This window comes from Notechis scutatus, chromosome 1 (genome assembly GCF_049901735.1).
Source record: "Notechis scutatus isolate UNSWTSFEM ecotype Mainland chromosome 1, rNotScu1.2, whole genome shotgun sequence".
NCBI classification, from domain to species: Eukaryota; Metazoa; Chordata; class Lepidosauria; order Squamata; family Elapidae; genus Notechis; species Notechis scutatus.
Genome location: NC_142009.1, coordinates 94,441,721 through 94,466,582, shown reverse-complemented (window position 1 = coordinate 94,466,582; position 24,862 = coordinate 94,441,721). Strand labels below are relative to the sequence as shown.

The 24,862-nt window shown below is 40.2% G+C and overlaps 1 protein-coding gene across 4 annotated transcripts in view; it reads left to right on the top strand.

Annotated features, from left to right (window-relative positions):
• Window positions 1-24,558, top strand: part of ENPP3 (ectonucleotide pyrophosphatase/phosphodiesterase 3) — a 66,370-nt gene extending 41,812 nt beyond the window's left edge. For all 4 annotated transcript variants that reach the window (XM_087971589.1, XM_087971592.1, XM_087971599.1 and 1 more), the window contains 8 exons: window positions 2,832-3,001; window positions 3,102-3,153; window positions 6,618-6,769; window positions 15,408-15,546; window positions 19,676-19,753; window positions 21,489-21,621; window positions 22,140-22,299; window positions 24,305-24,558. In XM_087971589.1, coding sequence (XP_087827715.1) covers window positions 2,832-3,001; window positions 3,102-3,153; window positions 6,618-6,769; window positions 15,408-15,546; window positions 19,676-19,753; window positions 21,489-21,621; window positions 22,140-22,299; window positions 24,305-24,478 — 1,058 coding nt within the window. In that variant the 3' untranslated portion in view covers window positions 24,479-24,558. The remainder of the gene's footprint in view (window positions 1-2,831; window positions 3,002-3,101; window positions 3,154-6,617; window positions 6,770-15,407; window positions 15,547-19,675; window positions 19,754-21,488; window positions 21,622-22,139; window positions 22,300-24,304) is intronic.
• Window positions 24,559-24,862: the final 304 nt, after the last annotated feature.

The window sequence follows — 24,862 nt, the reverse complement described above, 5'->3', positions numbered from 1 at the left end:
CGCAGCGCTTTGCAATGGCAGCAGCGGCACCGGAGGCTTAGGCTCAGCGGCTCCTGGTTTTGCCCCACCCTTCCCAAGGCAACGCGGGACCGGAGCCGCACCGGCGGCAGCAACTCCCGACAGCCCCAGCCGGACACCTGAGCGGAGCCCGGGCGGAACTGCCTGTTGCCGCCGTGGGCGCCGCTGCAGGCACCCGGCTGCCCAAGTAAAGAACAGGGCGGCGCCGGACCATCGGAGAAGCAGAGCAAAGCCGGAGACCAGCAGCCGCCTCCCTCGGCGCAGAAAGCCTCCCCAACCAGCCGGCCGGTCTCCTCCTCCTCGGCCACACAGAACAAACAGGCAGAGAAGGAGGAGAGCAGCTGGCCAGCCGGGGGCCTCCGTGCTGCGAAAGAGGCAGCCAACGATCTCCGGCGCCGCCCTGCTCCACGCGCTGGCTGCTCGGACTTGCCGGGCCCGGCACATAGAACAGGGCAGCGCCGGATGTTGGAGAAGCCGAGCGGAGCTGGGGATCATTAGCCGCCTTTTCGCAGCACAAGAAGCCTCCCCAACTGGCCATCTGCTCTCCTCCTTCTCTGCCTGCTTGTTCTGTATGGCCGAGGAGGAGATGACCAACCAGCTGGTTGCCTTTCTTCGCCGAAAGGCAGCTACTAATCTCCGGCTTTGCTCCGCTTCTCCAATGGTCCGGCACCACCTTGTTCTTCTTGTGCTGTGAAAGAGGCGGCTAATGATCTCGGCGCCGCCCTGTTCTATGTGCTGGCTGCTCGGACTTGCCGGGCCCGGCACATAGAACAGGGCGGCGCCGGATGTTGGAGAAGCTGAGCGGAGCTGAAGCCACCTCGGCTCGCGTTGTTTTCTGAGCCCGCGAGCCTAAAGCCAGGGCGCTTTCATTGCACGGCAGAGCTTCTTGTCTCGGGAAAAACCGGGTGTCATTGCTGCCCCCTGAGGGGAGGGCGATTCTGGGCTGCGCGATTGGGGGACTTCGTGGCTTTGGGTGGGTGGGTGGGAGCGAGGACGGACGGAGTCTGTGAAGTGGAGCTTGCCTGCCCTTGCTGGCTGCCTCTGCTTCCTTAGGGGCGGGAAGGGGGCTCATCTGGACCAAGGGTGAGTCTCCCCACAGTTTCCCCTGAAGGATCTTCCGTCGCTTTTGCCTTCTCCCTACATCTTCCCTCTGTTAAAATCCCCCCACACACACACACACTTATTTTCGGGCGGATAGATTTCGTGTCTGAGCATTCTCACATGACGGTGGGTCTTTCCCCCTAAAAACAGTTAAAAAGAAAAAAACAATATATCTTCATGCAAGAACTTTTCTGCTTCCGATTACCCCCATGCTTAAAAGTTGCAAAGGAAACACGGAAGCAGGGAAGCGCCTGCCCAGCTCCGGAGCTCCACACCATTTTTTTCAGAGGGAATCTGACTCGAGTATAAGCCGAGGGGGTTTTTTCAGCACAAAAATGGGCTGAAAAACTCGCTTATACTGAGTATATATTGTATCTATAATTTATATATATGTATATATATAAATTAATGTCTATTTGTCTGTCTGTCTGTCTGTATATATGTATGTATAAAACAAAAACAAAACCACCATAAAACAAAACCCATTCAGCAGGCAGACTCGGCAGGCAGTCGTTCGTGATCTTTAGTTGGGCTTTTTTTTTTGTCAGCCCAAGGGGGGAGGAGAGGGGGAAGGTATGTAGGAAATCACCCTGTCTCTGCAGCATCGGTCATGTGACTGAGTGGGCGTGGCCAACTTGACGTCACTCGCAGCAAGGTGCCGCACCACCTTGCTGAGTTGGCCATGCCCACCCAGTCACATGACCACCAGCCCACCAAACAAGCCACGCCCACAGAACCGGTAGTAAAAAAATTTGAATCCCACCACTGAACCAGATCTACAATCCGGTGTCTTACTGCTGCCTTTTCTTTGTCTTTATGAATCCTCCCCATCAGTCTCTTTCTCTCTTTGACATTAAATACATAAAAGGTAACAATACACCTACTTTATATGCAGAGTTCAACTTCAGTTCCTGCAAGAGAAATACCCAAAATAGAATGGCCTCTAGTAAAGAAAGCAAGCTAGGCCCCTCAGACTAGATAGATTGAGATCAGAGCACATGTGGAATGGAATAGTCATAATACATCCAGGAATTAAATCAAACCAAACTTTTAAAATGGAAAAAAAGCAGTAGTAGCCCAAAGCCAATGCACTCCCTGTGATCCATTGAAATCCATCAACTTAACTCTGGACTATGTGGTTGGTGGGAAACTAGAGAAGCAATATTAAAGAGTTACTTAAAAGATTTTCTTGCTTTTTCATCTGCAGATGGAATATGTAACTTTTGGACATGTTCCATTTTGGGCATGCTCCATTCTCAGTTGAGAGTATCAACAGGTCATTTAAGCACTCTTGAGAATATTATTCTTAGGTAGATCTTTACAGGATTTTTTAAAAAGAGAGTGGTCTCTCTGTAACTATAACTATCATAGGGATGCCTCCTCTTTTCCAAAAGTAGTTTTATCACAAAAGTATAATACATGAGGTCATATTGAGTCATAGCATCTTGCAAATTATTAAGAATATACCTACTTTAGAGGCCTTTCAACTTGCTTTGTTCAGTTTGTGGGAACTGTAACAATCTTCAAACATAGCCATATAATTCCAGAATTGTCGTGAGTACCACAGTCCAACACTCACGTGACACTTCTCCATTTGAGATTCCAGATCTCACATTTCTGTAATTCTTTTTTCCCAGTCCAAATTCCAAACATCAGAACCTTGAAGTCTTTGATGCACACTGGAAAAATTGCAATTTTTTCTTCTTTCACAGATCTCCTGAAGCTTAAACCTGCTCCAAACAATGGAACACATGGAAGCTTGAATCACCTCCTAAAAAACCCTTTCCACAATCCTTCTCCAGCAAAAGAACAATCTTCTCCTCTCTTATGCCGTTTTGGCCTCGTTCCCAGTCCAGATGTTTCAGGATGTAATTGTAGCTCAGTAAGTTTGTGGGTGCTTTTCGTTCAGTATGTTTTTAATCTAACCTGTGTATCTATGCTCGACCCTTCTTTTGACTTTTGCCTTGTTTCTATCTTTGCAGATAACAGATTTAGAAGCAGTGAATCAAAGGTTAAACCTCACTGACCAAGCAAGTAAGTCTGGTACAAACCCACTTCTAATTGGTGAAAGGTTTCAAGGGGTCTGGTACCCATCTGGGAATCTCGTTAGAAGAGATTTTATTCAAACATATACATTTAACAAATATATAAATTTGTTACATCAATTTAACAAATATATAAATATTAAAATTTAATTATTAATTAATCATTTTGTTAAATTCAATTTCAATTCAATTTCAATTCAATTTCAATTCAATTTCAATTCAATTTCAATTTCAATTTCAATTCAATTTCAATTCAATTTCAATTCATTCAAATAAAGTTACATAAATGCAATCATTCAATTTAATAAATAAAGTGATATCAATTTAATTATTCAATTTAACAAATAAGGCTATATAAATTTAACACAGACACATGCACACAAACACAGATTACAAGCTGTGAAGATCAATCGATTCCTATCAGAATTCTAGGAGACTGGAATGTTCAGGATCAGATATGTATCTTATACACACTCCACTATGGCCATAAACCATATATAATTCTTTTTTGGCCAAGTGTAATTAGACACACAAGGAATTTGTTTTGATGCAAATGCTCTCAGTGTACATAAAAGAAAAGATACATTTGTCAAGAATCATAAGGTACAACACTTAATGATAGTCACAGGGTACAATAAGCAATCAAATCATACTAGGAAACAGTCGATATAAATTGTATGGATATAAGCGACAAAGTTACAGTCATACATTCACAAGTAGGAGGGGATGGGTGATAAGGAGTGATGAGAAAATTAATAGTAATAGTAGTGCAGACTTTGTAAATAGTTGAACAGTGTTGAGGAAATTATTTGTTTAGCTGAGTGATGGCGTTCGGGAAAAAACTGTCCTTGTGTCTAGTTGTTCTGGTGTGCAGGGCTCTATAGCATCGTTTTGAGGGAAGGAGTTGAAACAGTTTATGTCCAGGATGTGAGGGGTCTGTAAATATTTTCACAGCCCTCTTTTTGACTCGTGCAGTATACAGGTCCTTGATGGAAGGCAGGTTGGTAGTAACTGTTTTTTTCTGCAGTCCTAATTACTCTCTGAAGTCTGTGTCTGTCCTGTTGGGTTGCAGAACCAAACCAGACAATTATAGAGGTGCAGATGATAGATTCAATAATTCATCTGTAAAACTGTATCAGCAGTGAATTATTATTACCAGTGAATTAGATGGGCATAAAAGTATATTACTAGTGAAGCCAAAGTTATGTTAATAGAATATAGAAAATAGGCCAGTGTTTCTTAGACTTGGCAACTTTAAAACATGAGGACTTCAATTCTCAGAATTCCTCAGCCACCCAGCAGTCCACAAAATTCCCAAGCTTCAAAAATACTGCTATATACAGTACAACCCCCAGGTTATTCAAGACCCAAGTTAATGTAAATTCTGCGATACACAGGGAATGTAAACTACAAGTAGTCTTGATATATAATGATTTGATTAATGACTACTTGAAGTCACAACAGTATTGAAAAAAGTGACTTGCAACCATTCCTTACTTTTACAGCCATCACTGCATCCCGCTAGTCATGTGATTAGAATTCAGGTGTTTGGCAACTGGCATGTATTTATGACAGTTGCAGGGTTTCAGGATTATGTGGTTGCTATTTGTGACTTTCTGAGCTGGCTTCTGACAAGCAAAATCAATGGTGGGAACCAGATTTGCTTAACAACTGCAATGATTTGATTAACGACCATGGAGAAAAAAGGCCATACAAGTTTGTAAAATTAGGTGCAATTCCTTTAACTCCTCCCACCAATTGTGGTTGTACATCAAGGCTTTCTTGTGTACTGTTTTTTTTAAACTGGGTTGGTATTTAAACCTATTTAAACCTCCACCATTTGAGGAGAGGAATCCCTTTTTATTCCTTTTTAAAAAAAAGAGAATAAGGTAGAGCAGTGTTTTCTGAACTTTTTCTTCTTGTAACTAATTGATTAATTTATCAGACTTTTTAATTGCCCATCTCCCTCACCGAGGAGGGAGGAACCCCCTATTTGTGTGTATGGGTTATATTTCTGGATATTTACTTTGTGAAAAATTAAACTTGATGCATTTGTAGAACATTTATTTATTGAATCACGTTAAAAATAACAATATTAAACCCATTAGGTATTAACACAAATTTTAAAAAATCATATTTTTTAACAAATAGAAAATAATAAGGATAAGAATGCCATTGGATCAAATTTTTGTAACTATCTTCAATATTTTGCAAATAATGTTGACTTCTCAGACCTCTGAGAGGATCTTGGAGGACCCCAGGTGTCCTTGGACCACACTTGAGGAAACACTGAGATCGAGAAGAGGAAGATATAAAGTGGAGGGAAAGAGCTGCAGACGCACGCACATAATAAGCACATGCTGTCAACTTCAAAACGACTTTGGCTGAAGCCATATATTACTTTCACTTGTTTTCTTAGTTCCCAACTCTTTGGGGGGAAGTTAGAAAGGAATGTGGTGCTTGAGTCCACAAGACAAAAACATCCACCAGGCCAAAGCGTGTGAACCAAGGTCATGGCAACAAACATCTGCTGAGACCGAGGGGGGAGCTACTGCTGGACTGATTGGTTAATCTTACCCAAGACACCTGGGGGGGAGGAGGAGTTGGGAAGTTTCTATTCTTTTTATTACTCTAACCTGTAGGAATGACCTTCAGCTTTCTAAGAGCAGATATGATGTGCTCAATAAAAGATCTTTCAAGCCTGAATGGAGCTTGAAATTCAGTTGGGTTCATTTGCTCTGAACCATGACACATTCATAGAGTGATAGTTTCTCCTAGAGACATGCAGTTATCGGTGAAATTGGTGGACTTTGCATGGCTGAAGGCCAGAGTGTTCTGCAGAAATGGGTAACAAGCGGTACCAAACAAGACCACTCCATTCTTCCTGTTTCATGGGCATCATAATCATGATAATTATTTCTATGATTTTTATACTCGTAAGGGACATATCGCTAGGTATAGCTCTGACAATCCACCAGTAAAATAAAGCAATAAACTGAGGTAGTTTTATGTGTACTGTATTAGCACTGTATCCAAGATATCCATCACTTCAAATGGTATTTTCTCCTTTTGGTTTCCCCACTTAAATTCTTTCACTGCTGCTAATGGGAGCTTTGCTTCCGAAGTAACAGCTTGGTTAAGTTTTGTTGGCAGTGGTTCAACTATTTTCCTTTAAATGCTGCCAGTGTTGAATGGGATGTGGGAGATGTAGAGTTTGGCTCAACATGTTTGGCTCAACAAGTCGCCAACATTCTGGTATTACATAGGCCAGGAAAAACCCCAAAGTGAGGTTTTAAATAGGCCAGCTTTCCAGTTATTCCCAATTGTTTTGTTCTTTCCAATATACTGAAAACTAAAAAAAAAAAAAAAATCTTGAATGAGCAATTCATAATGATTTTGGAAAGAATTGTATTCAGTTAATGTGAAACTCCATAATTATGGTTTTTATTCTAGAAATGCAGTCTGAAGCTGATAATTTGCCTTATGGAAGACCCCACGTTCTACAGCACAGCAAGTACTGCCTCCTTCACCAGACTAAATATATAAGTGCATATAGTCAAGACATCTTGATGCCATTATGGAATTCATATACTATCAACAAATCAGTAAGTTTTTGGATTTATTTGCCTTTTGTAAAAATAATAATAAAGAAAGTCTAGGCAGAAAAAGGATAATATATAAAAAGAGAATTTGGGGAGTAGTAGAGATAGATGCAGAGGTACAGATGCAGATAGTGATGGAGACAGAGATACATAAATCACATCAAGTTCAGGTCATTCTTCATCTTGCTGAAGAACATGGGATATTTCTGGAAGAAAAATCAATGGACTGTATCAGGTTTATAAGTAATCTTCTTGACTAATTATATATTTAATTCAATACAGTTCTCTAGTTATATATTAACTGCATACAGTTCGTTCAACAGGCCACGCTTGGAATACTGCATCCAGTTTTGGTTGCCACATGTAAAAAAGATGTTGAGACTCTAGAAAGAGTGCAGAGAAGAGCAACAAAGATGATGAGGGGACTGGAGGCTAAAACATATAAAGAACAGTTGCTGGAACTGGGTATGTCTAGTTTGATGAAAAAAAAAGGACTAGGGGGTGACATGACAGCAGTGTTCCAATATCTCAGGGGTGCCACAAAGAAGAGGGAGTAAAGCTATTCTCCAAACCACCTGAGGGCAGGATAAGAAGCAATGGGCAGAAACTAATAAAGGAGAGAAAATACTTAGAACTAAAGAGAAATTTCCTGACAGAACAATTAATTATTGGAATAACTTGCCTCCAGAAGTTGTAAATGCTCCAACACTGGAAGTTTTTAACAAGAGCTTGGATAACCCTTTGTCTGAAGTGGTGTAGGGTTTCCTGCCTAAGCAGGGGGTTGGACTAGAAGACCTCCACGGTCCTTTCCAACTCTGTTATTCTATGCTATGCTATGCTATGCTATGCTATGCTATGCTATGCTATGCTATGCTATGCTATGCTATGCTATTCCATTCCATTTTCTAACAAACTTTAGATTTTTCTATCCCAGAGCAGGGGGCCAGAAATGAATGATGGCTTATGCTGAAAAGGGAGAATGTCAAAGTGGTGGAATGATACAAGCCAAGTTTGGAGAGGTTTTATGTTTTTTAGGTTATATTTTAGGTTTTTATACAATAGCATCTTCTTTACTGATTGTTGCAATGCTTCCTTTTGGCAGTAAATTCTCTTTATCCAGGTTCCCATAGCAAATTGCCTGAGAATATACAGTCCACAGTTACAAAGTTTTATAAACAGTCTTTTTCCCCATTAAATTACATTTTTACTCTAGTGGTACTAATAATTTATATTTCTTTATGTGAACACAGTTTCAAATGCAGAATTTGTAGCATATCTGGTATTGAAAATGTACCGTGTTTCTCATAAAATAAGGCCGGGTCTTTTTTTTTTTTTTTGAGCCCCCCAAAAATGGCTAGGACATCTTTTCGGGGGTGACTTAATTTCTTCCCCCACGCACACCTCCACCTAGAATGCCCCATGCGCACTCACCTCTGCATGAGGCTGCCACTGGAAGTTCCCCAATAGTAGAGTCACCAGCCGCTTCTATCGGCTGGTAGAAGCGGCCTCGGGGCAAGCACCCACGCGCACTCACCTCGCCATGAAGCTGTTTCTATCAGCCAATGGAAGCTCCCCAAAGGCAGGAGCCTGCCTGATCTCCCTTCTAAGGGTAGCCGAGCTCTGCTGCCTCCTCTTCCCTCCCTGGCAGCCCCCCGCTCCCCAAACCAGCGGCGGCAGCAGGTAAAGGGAGGTCGGCTGCCCTGGGACTTTGGCAGGGTGCCCGGAAAAGGTCTGGCCTGGGGAGGGGAGGGTGGCAGTGGGAACCCCGCAGATGCTGAGACCTTCCCTCGCCAGAAGGGCTTGGCTGACCCGGTGCAGGGACAAGGGCTAGTAGGGGTGGTGTGTTGTGTGTGTGTGTGTGTGTGTGGAGAGAGAGAGAGAGAGAGAGAGAGAGAGAGAGAGAGAGAGAGAGAAACTCAGCTTGCTTCCCTTCTGCTAAGAAAAGTTTGTAGCCACTCTCCCATGCGCACTCCCCTCGCCATGAAGCCGTTTCTATTGGCCGATGGAAGCAGCTGGTTACTCTGCCTCTTGGGAGCTTCCATCGGCCAATAGAAATGGCCTCGAGGAGAGTGTGCGTGGGGTGCTCCTCTCAGGAGCGCCCTGTGGGCAGCCACGCCTCACCCCAAAGCGGCTGGTGACTCTGCCTTTGGGGAGCTTCCATTGGCTGATAGAAACAGCTTCGTGGCGAGGTGAGTGCGCGTGGGTGCTTGCCCCGAGGCGGCTTCTACCGGCTGATAGAAGCGGCTGGTGACTTTACCTTTGGGGAACTTCCAGTGGCAGCCTCATGGAGAGGTGAGTGTGCATGGGGCACTCTAGGTGGAGGTGTGCATGGGGGAAGAAATTAAGTCACCCCCGAAAAGACGTCCTAGCCGTTTTTTCGGGGCTCAAAAAAAAAAAAGACCCGGCCTTATTTTAGGAGAAACACGGTATTAAATATGCTACATTTACATTAAATTAAACTAAAAAAATATATGAGACAGGGTCCTGCCATCTTCCTGCCACAGAGGATCAAACCTTCAGGTCTTTTTCCAACATTCTTCTTTCATACAGAAATTTCCCAGCTTTGAGGTCTGATTCTTTTCGCTACAAACCAATTTCTCCCTACCAGTTTCCAACAGGTTGCACGTAACTTGTCAAACTTTATTTTCTCTTGAACTGCTCAATAGTTTCTGGGCCTTCTCAATGCAATCTTGAGTTTACTGAGCCTTTAACTAATCTAAAACTGTATTTTTTCTGTCTTCCACTCATTTTCAAAGCTTCATCTTGAGCACCTCGTTCCACAGCATAGGCTGCCAAGGTAATCATAGCCTGCAGTATATTACTGAATGGAAAAATACAACGTATACAAATACAGCATTCATTCACCGAATGATACTGCAAATAGTCCCAAAATGGCATACTGATGTTTAAAGATTGCTTATTTGCATATTCTCTTCAAGTACTTTGGAGTTAAAAGAAAACAGTTTGAGTAGGGCAGACATTCAGGAGTGTAGCTTGCTATTTTTGCTGCAGCAATTCTACTGCTGTAGTTAGCCATTCTTTTTTTAAAAAACCATTCACTGGTTTGGCAGTCAAAAGCAATGGAGTTATGATAAAGAAAAGAAAAGAAAAACAGGTTTCTCTTCTGTGTGTAATTATTTTGGCATTCAAGGCAGAGGGGCATGCTTTCTCTGTCATTATGTTTTTCTGCCCTCTTCTGTGCTGTACCACTTCTATGTTGTCTGTGCAGTGTACCAAACCTTGTAAGAAAATCCATCTGTGAATGTCATTAAGACAGATGAGCATGGGTAAAGTTTGCAGAGATGAGTTTTTTCCCCCAGTTTTTTGGATTGTGTTGGGATAAGGGGTGGAGAACGGAAGTTTCTCAGTGTAGGCATTTCACCCAAACTGAGTGGGCAAGATTGGGAAGATGCCTTGAAATTCTAAGCACTTCTTGATGGAACTGGGAAAATCTTTTCTCTGTGGGCTTGGCATTAATCACAGGGACTGAATTCACAGAAAATGCTACGTTGAATGTGACTGGCTAGCCTCCCCACTGCCTACATCAACTGGCAATGAGATCCCCAAGTTGAGTTGGAGGAGAGATTTTTCTAGCCCGGATTGGAGATATAGTTATTTAATCTGTATGCACAGCTTTTGCCATCTCTGAGCTACTGTATCTTCTCCAGGTAGCTGGAGGAAATGCTTTAGATTATCTTCCCCAACCTGGTGCCCGTCAGATAGCTGGATCTGAAATTAATATTATTCCCAGATGTTAAAAGAGGCTAATCTGAATCCTGAATCCTTGGTCTGAATCAAGAGATTGCTTCTTCCGCTTCAGAAAACAATGGCCTTATTGACATGTAATATATATTCCATGCTAAGGTTGGATCTTTCATGCTAAGGTTGGATCAAGGTTTCATTTTCCTGGACATTATGAATTAATCTGGTGTTGATATATATTACATGTACAGTGTATAGGTCCACATATAGACAGTGTTAAAAGTTAATATATTTGCATTCTTTTGTTTTGTTTAATTAGTTTTACTTATTATTTTTGGATGCTTTGATCGAAGAGATATATGTAGCTTTTCTGAGTCTCAAAACTGATGGCACCTTTTAATTAATCTATATATATAAAAGCAAAATACCACTCAAGCATCATCACAAAATCATCACAAAATCTCCAGAACTGTAAAGCCTACAAACTTGAAATTTGTTCCTCTTGGCTTTTAGGAGTCTAAGAAAGGATTTTTCAAAATGACCATCAGAGCATTAGTATTTTGTATATTATTATTAACACGCTCTGATGCTAAGGAGTTCTACTCCCCCTCCCCACCTGAAAAGAAATCTGTTCCAAATGCAAAACACAAGCAGAGGAGAGGAGTTTCAGTTTCAATTTTAGTTTCACAGCACCAAGCAGCTTTAGAACAGAAAAAGCTTGAGCTAAGCCACGCCCAGGCACCTTGCTGTCTCTTTCCTGCTCACATAGCAAATACTGTTTGAGTTTCCGAACAGCCCTCAACTCTCTCACACACTGACAAGACGCTAACCAGATGAAAACCGATGGATGCTGGTAGGCAGAGGCAGAATCCCCCCCCCTTATTTTCCTTCCAAAAACTAAGCCCGATCACATAGGTATCCAGCTAGTATATAATATAATCATTATTATTATTATAAACCTAAATCAAATCCACTGTAGCATATAAGCCTTTTCAATGACTGTTAAAAAATACAATTTAAAATGCTGTCCAGTATGGATAGGTAGCTGGGTATTTTCAATTTCCCAATCTAGGTTAAGAGAGTATGACTGGTACCAAAATCACCTGGCTGTTTTGTGTGTCTTAAAAAAGTACCAAAATCTGTCTCTCCCTCTCTCTTATTCACAAGGGTTAAAAAATGTCTAATGACCTGATATGACATTTGATTAAATAGTGCCAGTAATAATCTGAACTGGTCCCAGAAAAGATAAAAGTCAGCCTTCAGCACGTTATAAGCCAGAGGCTTTTCAGCAGGGACGCTCCCCAGTTTTCCTGATCGTGATTTAAACACAAACATTTTTGTCTCTGGGAGAAAAACATTCATTTTTAGGAAGGGAAGGATTTGGTTGTACCAAACCATAAACCTCTCCCACACAGAAACACACAAATATTTTCTTCTTCATTTCCACCCTCTAACAGACATACACAGGCACGCACTCAGAAAGACAAACTTTTCCCACTCAAAGTTAAAAATAATATTTATGCTGGTAATTCCATGTTTAGCAAAATTTCTAAGTTATCCTAACATTCATCACATTAAAGGACTAAGTGGACTTTACACAAAGATTTTAGAATGAATCTCATGCACTTTTTTTTAAAAGAGAAAAATGAAAGTTCACTTTGTGAGACAGAGAAGTGGTTTTGGGGAAGAAAAATCCTCAACCTTTCCCCTCTCTTTGATTCACTTGCAGCATTCCAGAAATAAATTTACCCCCTTTTCTCCATTCTGAAGCAATTTTATATTAATCTTTGCCATTAGCAAAATAAAACAAAAACAGGAATGTATCTTAGGTGCATCTTCATTTGTTGATTTCAGTTCATTTGCTGCCATTTGCTCTCCTGAATTGTCTGTTTTGAATCAGAAGGGGGACAAAACAAAACAAAATCTCATATTCAGTCTTTCCACTGCAGGATGGCTAAATCATGTGTAGAAATAAATGTCACTAGCCTTATAAGATGTAGAAAAACTTCTAAAACGGCAATAAAATTGATTGTGTATAAAAACGAGGAAGCCAGATCAACAGGATATCTCTCTCTGGTTCAAGGAGTTTGCTGACTGTTTCCATTTTATGACTTATTATTTACATCCTGTGATATTTTAGAAAAAGTGGCTGAAAGATGACCAGGAGGTCAGAGTAGCTGTTTCCAAATACTGTACTTAAAGTCCCACAAAATACAAATAAATTATGCCTCTTGGTGCATAGATTACTAGTTCCCTTTCGAAGCAGGTTCTTTTTACCAGAGACAGTAACTGTCCTGTTCCTCTAAGCCCAACCTTCTGTCCAGGTTGAGCCAAATCTTAGAAAAGATGAGTTGTGTGTGTGTGTGTGTGTGTGTTTGTGTGCATGCCAGGACCGCCTTTGCAAACCTCTTCAGCCCATAATTGGCTGCTGCTTGTGCAGACAGAACAAGGTCAAGAGAAAAGAGAACCACAAAATAGCAACATTCCCATATCACTGAAGCTGTTGCTTGTGTTTATTGAAAAAAATTCCTTTGAATCATAAGGACTTTGCGTCAAGAACACCTGTACAGTAAAATATTGTAGCTTGGGGCTTATTCTATATTCTTTCATTTACTCCTGAGAACTTCTTGGCTGCCGGTTGAAGCAAAATTGCTTTTTCTTCATACCATTACTTTATCGTATATCAATATCCGAGGCACTATTTACATGTAATACAATTAACTAAAATATTTTCAATTGTTTTACGGTGTTTTTTTTTTAAAAAAGATAAAGTGATATCAGGACAAAACCCAGACTAAACTGAATAGACAAACTGTATTTATATGTGTTCAGATGCAATAGTGAACAGCAAGAATATTAAAATGTATCCAACAATAAGAATGACAATGCCTATGTCTACATGTTACCATGCCATGTGTTGCCTAACCATATTTTTTTGGATAACTCATGATTTGTTTGGTTTATACAATGCACCATTACAAACTGCATATGCTAAAATATACACGAGCCAGGCACATTGTAGAGTCCCAGCCAATGGAGCAAAATACTAGAAATGAGACATTGCTATTGTCAACTCATAAAACACTTTGTATACACATTTGATAGTTGTCAAGAGAAAGAAGCGGGGGGAGTTTCAAAGAGCAGGCAGCAGTGTGGAATTGAAAATACATTCCATTCATATTTTCTTCAGAGACTGATTAGATGACTGAAGCTTCTGCCGGGCAAAAATCTAATTGGAGAGCATGATTGATGACTCTTGGCTATGGACGTGTTTCATTGGATAATACACCAGACGGGTGGGGGGAAAAGCAGGATCAAGGGTGACAGTGAATTACGTATCTCAGAGTCGGCTACGCCCAGGCAAATTCTGACATGTTAACTTCTAATAAATCCTTTTGGGATTTATTAGAAGTTTTGGGAGTGTGGCTCAAGGTTCATGATTTAATTGGAGTAACTGCCGGAATCCTGACAGCTATGACTACTTTGGTATGGATGAGAATACAGTAAACGATTTCTGGGTAGGTGCTGTGTATAAATGCAGGTAGTCCTCAACTTGCCACTGTTCATTTAGTGACCGTTCAGCGTTATAATGGCACTGAAAAAAGTGAATTATGACTATTTTTCACACTTACAACCATTGCAACATCCCCAGGGTCACGTGATCAAAATTCAGATGTTTGGCAACTAACTCAGGTTTATGATGGCTGCAGTGTCAATGTGTGTTTTTGTGTATGTGTGTCATGTGATCACAGTAAACTCAGCGGGGAAGCCAGATTTGCTTAACAAACATGTGACTACCTTAACAACTGCAGTTATTCACATAACAACTGCAGCGAGAAAGTTTGTAAAATGAGGCAAAACTCACTTAACAAATGTTTCACTTAGCAACAGACATGTTGGGCTAAATTGTGGTCGTAGATTGAGGGCTACCTGTATAGCTGTGTATGGTGGTGCTTTTGTAGGCAGAGATCAAGGTTGTCTTTGGATGAGTGGCTAATACAGCCCAATGAAAGCCAGCAGTGTGATTGTTGCATTCATTTAGCTGCGTCATATGGGATGCGGTGGCTCAGTGGCTAAGACGCTGAGCTTGTCGATCAGAAAGGTCAGCAGGTCGGCGGTTCGAATCCCTAGCACCACGTAATGGAGTGAGCTCCTGTTACTTGTCCCAGCTTCTGCCAACCTAGCAGTTCAAAAGCATATAAAAATTTAAGTAGAAAAATAGGGACTACCTCAGTTGGGAGGTAACAGCGTTCCATGAGCCTTCAGCATTTAATCATGCCGGCCACATGACCATGGAGATGTCTTCGGACAGTGCTGGCTCTTCGGCTTTGTAATGGAGATGACCCCCTAGAGCCGGAAACAACTAGCACGTATGTGCGAGGGGAACTTTACCTTTACTAGCTGCGTCATAAACTTTCTCCCACTCCAGACCAGATGGTGTCTTGCTTTGGCACATACTCTCTGTTCACCTGCACTTCTTGTGCATATTCACCATGATTCACCATTGGCAATACAGTGCATGCATCTCTTTCCAAGCATGAGTATTCTCTCTCCAATGGCTCACAATTTGATTTTGATTAGTATAGTGTTTTGCTTCTGAGAAAACCACAGAGTTAAGGAAATATGGCTTGGCCAAGGTATTAGTGATCTCAAATGCAATCCCTTGGGTGTTGTTGGGTTCAGGACAGAGCTGTGAGTAATTTTCTCCCCCTGCTTTTTCCACCTGTGTACTAGGGAATGCTGAAGAATAAGAAATAAACCGATTGGATATATCTGAGAGCAAAGGGCAGGAAGGCCATTTCTATTTACAGCACTGCCATGATTCATTATAAAAATGGGGGGGAAAAATCAAAGGAAACCAGGCTAGGAAGTCTCAAAACCTAAGGTTAGCCACCAGCTGTGGGTGTAATGCTTTTTTTTTTGCCTTCTTCTCTTCCAGCTGGTTAAGCCAACTTCTGTCCCTCCCAGTGTTTCAGACTGTCTGCGGCTAGATGTTCGAATCCCCGCAGCTCAGAGTCAAACTTGCTCCAACTACCAGCCAGACCTGACTATCACCCCCGGCTTCCTCTATCCTCCCGGTTAGTAGAACTGTTCTTTATATAGAAAGAAGCACACAATGTTTTAATTATCTGGATGTGGCTGAGCGTTTAAACATAGACACAGCACTAACCGCGGGATAAGCGTGGCATTCAGGAGGAGGGGGAGGGTGGGGGAGACAATAAAAACGAAAACATTCTGGGGGTGTCTCTTGCCTGTAGGAAGAACATAAGTAGAACCACTGCATTTTGCAGGCACAAGACTGCAGGGCCATGGGAGTTGCAGTTCTAAATATTTGATTCCACAGGTTTGCATTTAAAGGGAGTAAAACTGGAAGGAGGCCGCGAGAAAGATCGGCTTATAAAATAAACCAGAAATATAAACAGCAGCAAAAAGTGCAAACAGGTAGTCCCTTGATGTATGACCATAACTGAGCCCAAAGTTTCTCTTGCTAAGCAGGGCAGTTCCTAAGTGAGTTTAGCTCCATTTTATGACCTTTTCCCCCACAGCTGTTAAGCGAATCACTGCAATTGTTAGTGAACCATGCTCCCCACATTGACTTTGATTGTTGGTGGCTGGTTGGGAAGGTTATAAATGGTGATCACATGACCCCCCAGGACCATACAAATGTCATAAACACATGCCAGTTGCCAAGTGCCTACATTTTGCTCATGTGACCATGGGGTTGCTGCAACAACTCAGTCACGTAAGACTGTGAAAAACCAGTCATAAATCACTTTTTGGGTGCCACTGTATCTTCAAATGATCACTAAATGAATGGTTGTAAGTTGAGGAACTTGAAAGCTTACAAAATCAATATAGATTGATTTTATTGATAGATAGATAAAGAGATAGAGATAAATAGAGAGATGAGAGAGAGAGATAGAGAGAGAGATAGAGAGAGAGAGATAGAGAGAGAGAGGGGTGTTTTGTAAGCTGCCCAGAGTTCCCTTGCAGCAAGATGGATATCAAAACAAATTTAATAAATAAAAATAAATAAATTAGGAGGGTAGCACCTTATCTTTTCAATTCCCTTTGCCCTGTCCTGCAGTTATGCATTTTAGATTCTGAACTTCATACTCTTATGCTTACCCTTATGCTTATCCATTTTTCAGAATCGGTTTTAATACATACGAAGCCACTTTTCATTCTCTTGACTGGGTCTTAATTTATTCCCCAAAGCTCTAACTCCAGCAGCGACTTAGATTTTCCATCAGAATCTTTACCATATACTCATAATCAACTGAAGGTCATATCTTTCATCTTAGAAGTGTGTTGGCATCTTCCAATCTAGTGAATTATCAATGTGTGGAGGGAATTTCTGGCAAGAGTTCCAAGAAATGTATTATGTGGCATCATGGATGGTGCCTACTTTTGTAATCCGAAGCATATACTCCAGGCTTCCCAGATTTGCTGTGAATATGTTGAGCGACTAAGGCAAATCTGCTTGGATGTGAATAACCAGTCCACCCAGCACAGGCTTTCTTCATGGAAAACTCTAAGATGCCACTAAGATTTCCATCTTTTTTCACTATTTTCCCATCATTTTTATACATATGTGTATATATAGATATCCATTATGCTATTTCCTTTCTGTCTCGCAAACTGCAGCAAAGGTGCAAAAGATAAAAATTTAACAGATATAAGTCATAAAATAAGAAAAAGCTAAATAATTGTAGCCAAATCTAGCTTACCATTCACTATACCTTTCCATACCTTTCTAGCCTTACAACTATCCTAATTTTTGCAGTGCCTATATATTTTTCTCCTCCTCCTCCTCCTCCTCCTCCTCCTCCTCCTCCCCTTACAATCTCTTCATTTCTTTCTTCTTTCACACTCACTAAATGACCATCTCAAGGCACTTCTTTTGTACTGTTTTATATTCAGCTCACATTCATTCTCTCTCTTCCTGTTGAACTACATGCACTGCTTAAGTAATTGATCTTCATTGCATTCAACTTACTTTTATGCTGTTCAATGACCTGATCTGGCATACATACAGGGGGTGGGATTCAAATTTTTAACAACTGGTTTTGTGGGCGTGGCTTAGGTGGTGGGCATGGCTTGGTGGTCATGTTATTGGCTGGGTGTGGCCAACTCAATATCACTCACATGGAGGCACACATCTCCTCGTCTGGCCTCTCATGACTGTGGGGATGCTGCAACAGTCGTAAGTGTGAAAAACGGTCATAAGTCACTTTTTTCAGTGCCATTGTAACTTTGAATGGTCACTCCACACAAGCAAAGTACCAGCAAAGGAGGGGAAAAAAACTCCAGAGATATTCCTGAGACAGGAGGTCTAGTCCTGCCAAGAATGTAATAAGGGTTAACGGAGAGGCAGTTTCTGTAAGCAACACCAGAATGTTTCCTTCCTGCCTTCCTTACAGGATTAGGCCAGTAATTTCTTCTAACAACTGGTTCTCTGAACTGCTTAGAATGTTAACAACTGGTTCTAGTGAATAGGTGCGAACTGGTAGAATCCCACCCCTGCATACATACCCTGTACCCAATACTCACTTCCATAGAAGTGGGCAAAACACACTCTTTTACACACGTTTTCACTTCTTTTGACAAGTACTCAAACCTCACAACAGACCACACACTGCCCGCTTCCTTTCTCCACCCATTCTTAAGTGAACAGGAAACTATACTATTGCCAATCCCTATCCAGCCCATGTTGTGTCTGTTCTGAGTCACCATGCAATAATACTGTCCCAATGACGTATATACAGCACCTGCTAAAAAAACAATTTACTGATTCCTCCAGGTTTTACTGTCTTTCTTCTTCAGCTTGTTACCAACTAGTAGGAAGGCTGTCTGCCAAACACAGCATTGCAGAAAAATGGAGTAGATCTGAATATTGGGCTTTTAAAACAATTACCTCTGTGCCATTCTTCCTACATTCCATTCTGTCACAATCTGAATTAAATGAAGTTTTTAAAAAAACCTCACTAAACAAAACAGAAGGGGATTTTCAAGTAGCACTTTTATTTAGAATGTTGTGTTTTTGAGTGTTGCTGTAGTGCCTGATGATTGGGAGATCAGAATACCATTACTATTGTCCCTTTCTCCAAAGGCAAAGTTGGTTAAAATGGACGAAAACTTTACAGGGGAGATTACTTTGTTAAGTTTTCTTGGGAAGATGTTGGCCAAATTCATTAAAAGGGACAATAAGCAAAAATAAGAGAGTGCCGTGCATTTTAAGTCAAGCACGGAATGTACAGATCAGATTTCTGCTCTTCAGTAGTTCATAATTAATGTGAGAATTTTTTCCTTTCTTGATTTAGTTGAATTGAATTACAGAATGTATGCATGTACATGGAGTTGAAATGTGGTTGCTTAGAATGATAAGAATAGTACATGAAAGAAATACTGCATGGCCATATAAATTGAATGTATGAACAAATGGAATGCTTAGAAAATTATTCAGAGTTGGGCAGGAAGCAACACAAGGACATATGATGTGTTCAATTGTTTATTTATGGATAAATTATACAGAATGCTTGTGATGATGTTAGAGAGAAGTTTTGGGGAGGTTATAAAAGTGTATACATATTTGTGTGCAGTTGATGGCAAGAGAACCTGAATTATTTGCAGCAAATTTTGGATAGATTCCATAATGCAATTAATAATATGCATTGAATATTAATGTTTTGAAAATCAAGAGAGCCGTGTTTAAGAAGGAAAATAGGTAACATATATTATACATAAATGGCTAAAAACTAGAACAAGCAGATGAATTTAGAAGAAAGAAAAAAAGCAGAGAACAGAATTCTCTTAGTACTATTTTTCAGGCTGGGACTCTCAAACATAAAAAAATGTCTCTGCAATTTTTGTTGCAGTCAATGTCTTTCTATTGCAAGGGTCTTCAAACATGGCAAGTTTAAGACTTGTGGACTTCAATTCCCAGAATTCCTGAGCTAACATGACTGGAGGAGGAATTCTGGGAGTTGTCTTACAAGTCTTAAAGCTGTAAGTTTTAAGATCCTTGTTCTATTGTGTTGTGTCTTCTTGTTTGAATGGAGTGCAGAAAGCATTTAAATGGTACAGAAGTAAATTCCTCAACATTGAAATTAATATAATATTCAGCTGAAAGAAAGCTGTTATGTTCTTTTGATTCCCCTCCCCTCCACACTATGCATGTCATTAATCCATACTTTTTTCACACAGACTTCAGTTCATCTGGCCCTGGGCAGTACGATGCTCTAATTACTAGCAACATTGTTCCTATGTACAAAGAATTTACACGTGAGTTTGGAAATTTTTGGCATGATATTGCTTGTTTAAGAAAGAATTAATGCCTTTTCATATCATGTTTCCCACCTGTAATAGCTCCCTTGAGTTAATCTTGTTTTTGTTTTTTTGTTGGAAGACAGCACATTTCTATATCCCTTGATGGAACAATATAAAAATTGGTAATGATGCTTTTATTATCATTTCAATGTAGATACCCCAACTCCAGAATTACAGTAGACAGTTTACATTTTAATAGGAAAGGAGGAGGAAGGGGAGAGGAGGAGGAAAAGCAGAAGAAGCAGAAGGAAGAGGAGGAGGAGGAGGAGGAGGAGGAGGAGGAGGAGGAGGAGGAGGAGGAGAAGAAGAAGAAGAAGAAGAAGAAGAAGAAGAAGAAGAAGAAGAAGAAGAAGAAGAAGAAGAAGAAGAAGAAGAAGAAGAAGAAGAAGAAGAAGAAGAAGAAGAAGAAGAAGAAGAATTAACAGAGGGATACAGTCAAGATCAAGGGAAGTACAAATACCACTCTATAAAGCCTTAGTAAGACCACACCTAGAGTACTGCATCCAGTTTTGGTCACTTCATTATAAAAAAGATGTTGAGACTCTAGAAAAAGTACAGAGAAGAGCAACCAGGATGATTAGGGGACTGGAGGCTAAAATATACAACGATCGGTTGCAGGAACTGGGCTTGGCTAGTCTAGTAAAGAGAAGGACCAGGGGAGACATGATAGAGGTCTTCCAATATTTGAGGGGCTGCCACAGGGAGGAAGTGGTCAAGCTATTTTCTAAAGCTCCTGTAGGCCAGACAAGGAATAATGGATGGAAACTGAACAAGGAGAGATTTAACCTGGAAACAAGGAGAAACTTTCTGACAGTGAGAACAATCAACCAATGGAACAGCTTGCCCTCGGAAGTTGTGGGAGCGCCATCAGTTGAGACTTTCAAGAAGAGATTGGACTGCTATTTGTCAGAAATGGTGTAGGGTCTCCCGCTTGGGCGGGGAGTTGGACTAGATGGACCTACAAGGTCCCTTCCAACTCTGATTGTCTGTATCTGTATAGAAGAGGAAGAGGAAGAGGAAGAGGAAGAGGGGAGGAGGAGGAGGAGGAGAGGAGGAGGAGAGGAGGAGGAGGAGGAGAGGAGAGAAGAAGAAGAAGAAGAAGAAGAAGAAGAAGAAGAAGAAGAAGAAGAAGAAGAAGAAGAAGAAGAAGAAGAAGAAGAAGAAGAAGAAGAAGAAGAAGAAGAAGAAGAAGAAGAAGAAGAAGAAGAAGAAGAAGAAGAAGAAGAAGAAGAAGAAGAAGAAGAAGAAGAAGCCAACAACAGATAGTGGTTTTTGTAGAATCTCCTTTAAAGAATTACACATTGGTATACTTTGCTAATAATTGTTTCACCAGGGAAAATAGTAGGGCCAGTTCAGCCCCTATATTGAGTAGATTGAGAGTGCTTCCTAAGATAGCAGATGCTGCAAAGATCCATAGAAGCAAGCAAAAGTAGGTTTTGTACAGCATTTCCATTCCAGATATCAATTTCAAAAATGCTAAGACTAGGGTTAGGGCTAGGATTGATCAAATCAAACATCGAAATTTTATTTTATTGTTTTATTTTTATTTATTTTATTTTATAAATGGCTTTAAAAGTGCACGTTTTCAGTGAATGCTGAGGACATATGTTCCCATTGCTTCTCTATCAATTTGCAATGGAAAATGGGCATCCTTACATTTGATTCTGTCTTGCTGTGCTCCTAATTACAGGATTGTGGAATTACTTCCATAGTACCCTACTTCCAAAATATGCTACAGAGAGAAATGGACTAAATGTCATCAGTGGGCCTATTTTTGATTATAATTATGATGGGCACTTTGATTCTTATGACACAATCAAACAGTAAGTAAAGGCTTAAAAGTAAACCAATATCTTAAATTTCCTTATTTGCTTAGAATAATTTCATATGCAATAAATGTAATTGGCTTTAGCAGTTTTGCCAATGAACATAACATTACACATCATTCCACAGATTATTTCATCCAGGCAATTTTACAGAATCAAGTTTACTGTTGTTAAGACAGTAAAATTTAAATGGCTATCTTTAATCTCACGAATATGGTATATTTCTGTGTGTCTAAAGGTAGTCCTTGACTTATGAATGGCCAATTAGTGATGTTTAAAGTACTGACTGAACTATCTTGGAGGTCCTAATTTGAAGTTCTGACAGTCAGGAAGCCCCTACAGTCACATGACTACACCTCAGGCTGCATTTATGGCCATTTGCAGCATCCCACAATCATGTCACTGCTTTTATAACTTTGCCCAAAATCAGCATTTGCTTCTAGTTTTCAACAAAACCATACCCAGAGCAGATCATTGGTTCATTTAACAACTATGGCATTCTTATTCTCTTGCAGGTATGTAAACAATACAAAGATTCCCATCCCAACCCATTACTTTGTTGTGCTGACTAGCTGTGAGAATTCAACCAAAAGTCCACTAAATTGTCCACCAGGCTCTTTGAAAGTTTTGTCTTTTATTCTCCCTCATCGTCCTGACAACTCAGAGAGCTGTGCTGTAAGTGTGGTAACACTGATTTCCAAACATTTTGCCTTACAAACTCCTACGAATTTAGGATTTTTTTAAAAATTTCTATAATGGGACCTAGCCTATTAGATTCTTCTAATGTGCTGGGTTATTAGACTATTGTCTTAATAATCATTAAGTTCAACAGTTTTTTGAACTAAATACAGTTGAATTGAAAAATTATTTTTAATGTCTGATTCTGCCTCCTCCTCTTCCTCCTCCTCCTCCTCCTGTATACCTACAGGAATAAGGATTAGGATCTGTTATGAAACAGTGGCTAAGAAGCTAAAATACAAATCTGTAGTCCAAGGTTTACACTGCACTTCTGTTACAAATGCAGCAGATGGTCTTAATCAAAACAAACTGCTTAGCCCAGACTCTTGTCTGCAATACAGGAATGTACGCTAGAATATTACATGGAAATGAGTAAACCAAGTGGAAAATGCATATACTGTACTTTAAATTACAATTGCAAATGTATATAAATAGCTTTAGACCTTCTAAATTCGAGAACTGAGAAATACCATTTTGGTCCATTTTATTTTCCCACTTAAATAAAAAAAGCATAGATCATAGAATGGGAAGGGGGCATTTAGATACTGAATCCAATCCCTTTTCAGGGAAGGAATAGAATTAAAGCATTCCAGACAGAAGCTTTCATCCAAGGAAGGAAAGGTTATCTCATCTTTAGGCAATTGGTTGTACTGCCAAACTGCTTTTGCTGTCCTGTCTTGAAGTTTTCTGGATTCTGTAGCACCCAGTCAAAATCTGCTTTTCTATAACTTCTATAGGAAATAATTAAGATTATTATTCTTTGTCCTCTGGAATGAGAGAGAACAAATCTTGATATTCTTCTATGTGACATCCTTTTAGATGTTTGAAGATGACTGCCATTCTCCCTTTCTGACATCTTTTCTCAGTGCTTAATATTCAGCACTTGCAATTTTTCTTAATACAGTTTAATTTCAACCCCCCCAGTCATCTTTGTTGCTCTTCTCTGAATCTGATCTAGTTTGTCTAAATCAGGGGTCTCCAAACTTGACAATTTTAAGACTTGTGGACATTAACTCCCAAAATTCTTCAATTAGGAATTCTGGGAGTTGAAGTCAACAAGTCTTAAAGGGACCAGGTTTCAGGACACCTGTTTTAAACACTTCTTAAAGCGTACTGTCCAGAATAGGATACAATGGATAATATGGATTTTGCCAAAGAAGAACTGGTGACTTCAAATGGTGACTTCCTGTAATTTGAACATCATACTTCTGATGATGTAGGCTAAAATTGCATTTGTTTTCTTTGCAGCAACATCATATTGTATGCTCATATTCAGCTTGCATTCAAATGCTATTAAATAATTATTTTTCACAAGTGCTATTGGAATAGCTGGTCCTTCAGCTATAACATTTAGAAATAACTTTTTCTGTAGCTACAACTAACTTAGAAAATAGATTTTTTGGATCTGATCTATCTTGCAATATTCCTTTACTTTATTTGCCTTTAGTTTTGCCCAGCTACTAGTATATGATAAAGCTCTATTCTTCATTGTGCCCTCCTCTGTTTTCCAATGAAATGAACATTATTGCCAGAAATTTTGGTCAATGTTCATAGCATATTTTCTCAAGCTTTAATTCTGAAATTGGACAAAAGGGGGAAGGGTGCAATCTGATGAAACTACAATCAACTACAATGAACCTTTGTCATTTTCACTGTCATTTTTACTGAAGACAACAAGCAGGGAGGCACTTTGTGTTTCTACCAGTTATACTAGAATGGGATTGTATGCTCATCTAAATATCAAACAGTGTAGGCCATAAAAATCTAATAATTATCGATTAGCTCCGTGAATACCCTCTAACCCTAGACATGCTAGTCCATGAATACAGTTGATTGCTGTGACAGAATTATAACATTTTTCATTTCAAACTTAGAAGACTGGTAAGCTGCTTTACTGTTTGCTAAAACAGACCTCAAATGTTATTTTTGCTTGCTTTATCAGGATAAATCACCAGACAATCTGTGGGTTGAAGAAAGAATGCAGGCTCATACAGCACGTGTTCGTGATGTGGAGCTCCTTACTGGTCTGGATTTTTATTCAGAGCTCAAACAACCTCTCTCAGAAACCCTTCGATTGAAAACATTCCTGCCTATATTTGTAAACTCAGTTAACTGAATGTAAATCTAGGGCTATTCCAGAAAAATGGCTCTTAGCATCAGTGCTATTAATAATAATAAAAAACCACTATTGTGTAAGTATTTGTTTTCTCTCTCCTTGTTGTGTCCGCATGCATATTGAAAACAAGATTAAATAAATGCTTGGAAACCCTAAAATGATTTCAAATAGAATGCTCTTCTGGACAATTCTTCCAGAGCAGTGGTTCTCAACCTGTGGGTCGCAACCCCTTTGGGGGTCGAACGACCCTTTCACAGGGGTCGCCTAAGACCATCGGAAAACACATATTTTCTATGGTCTTAGGAACTGAGCCATAATCTTATGGTTGGTGGTCACCACAATATGAGGAACTGCATTAAAGGGTCGTGGCATTAGGAAGGTTGA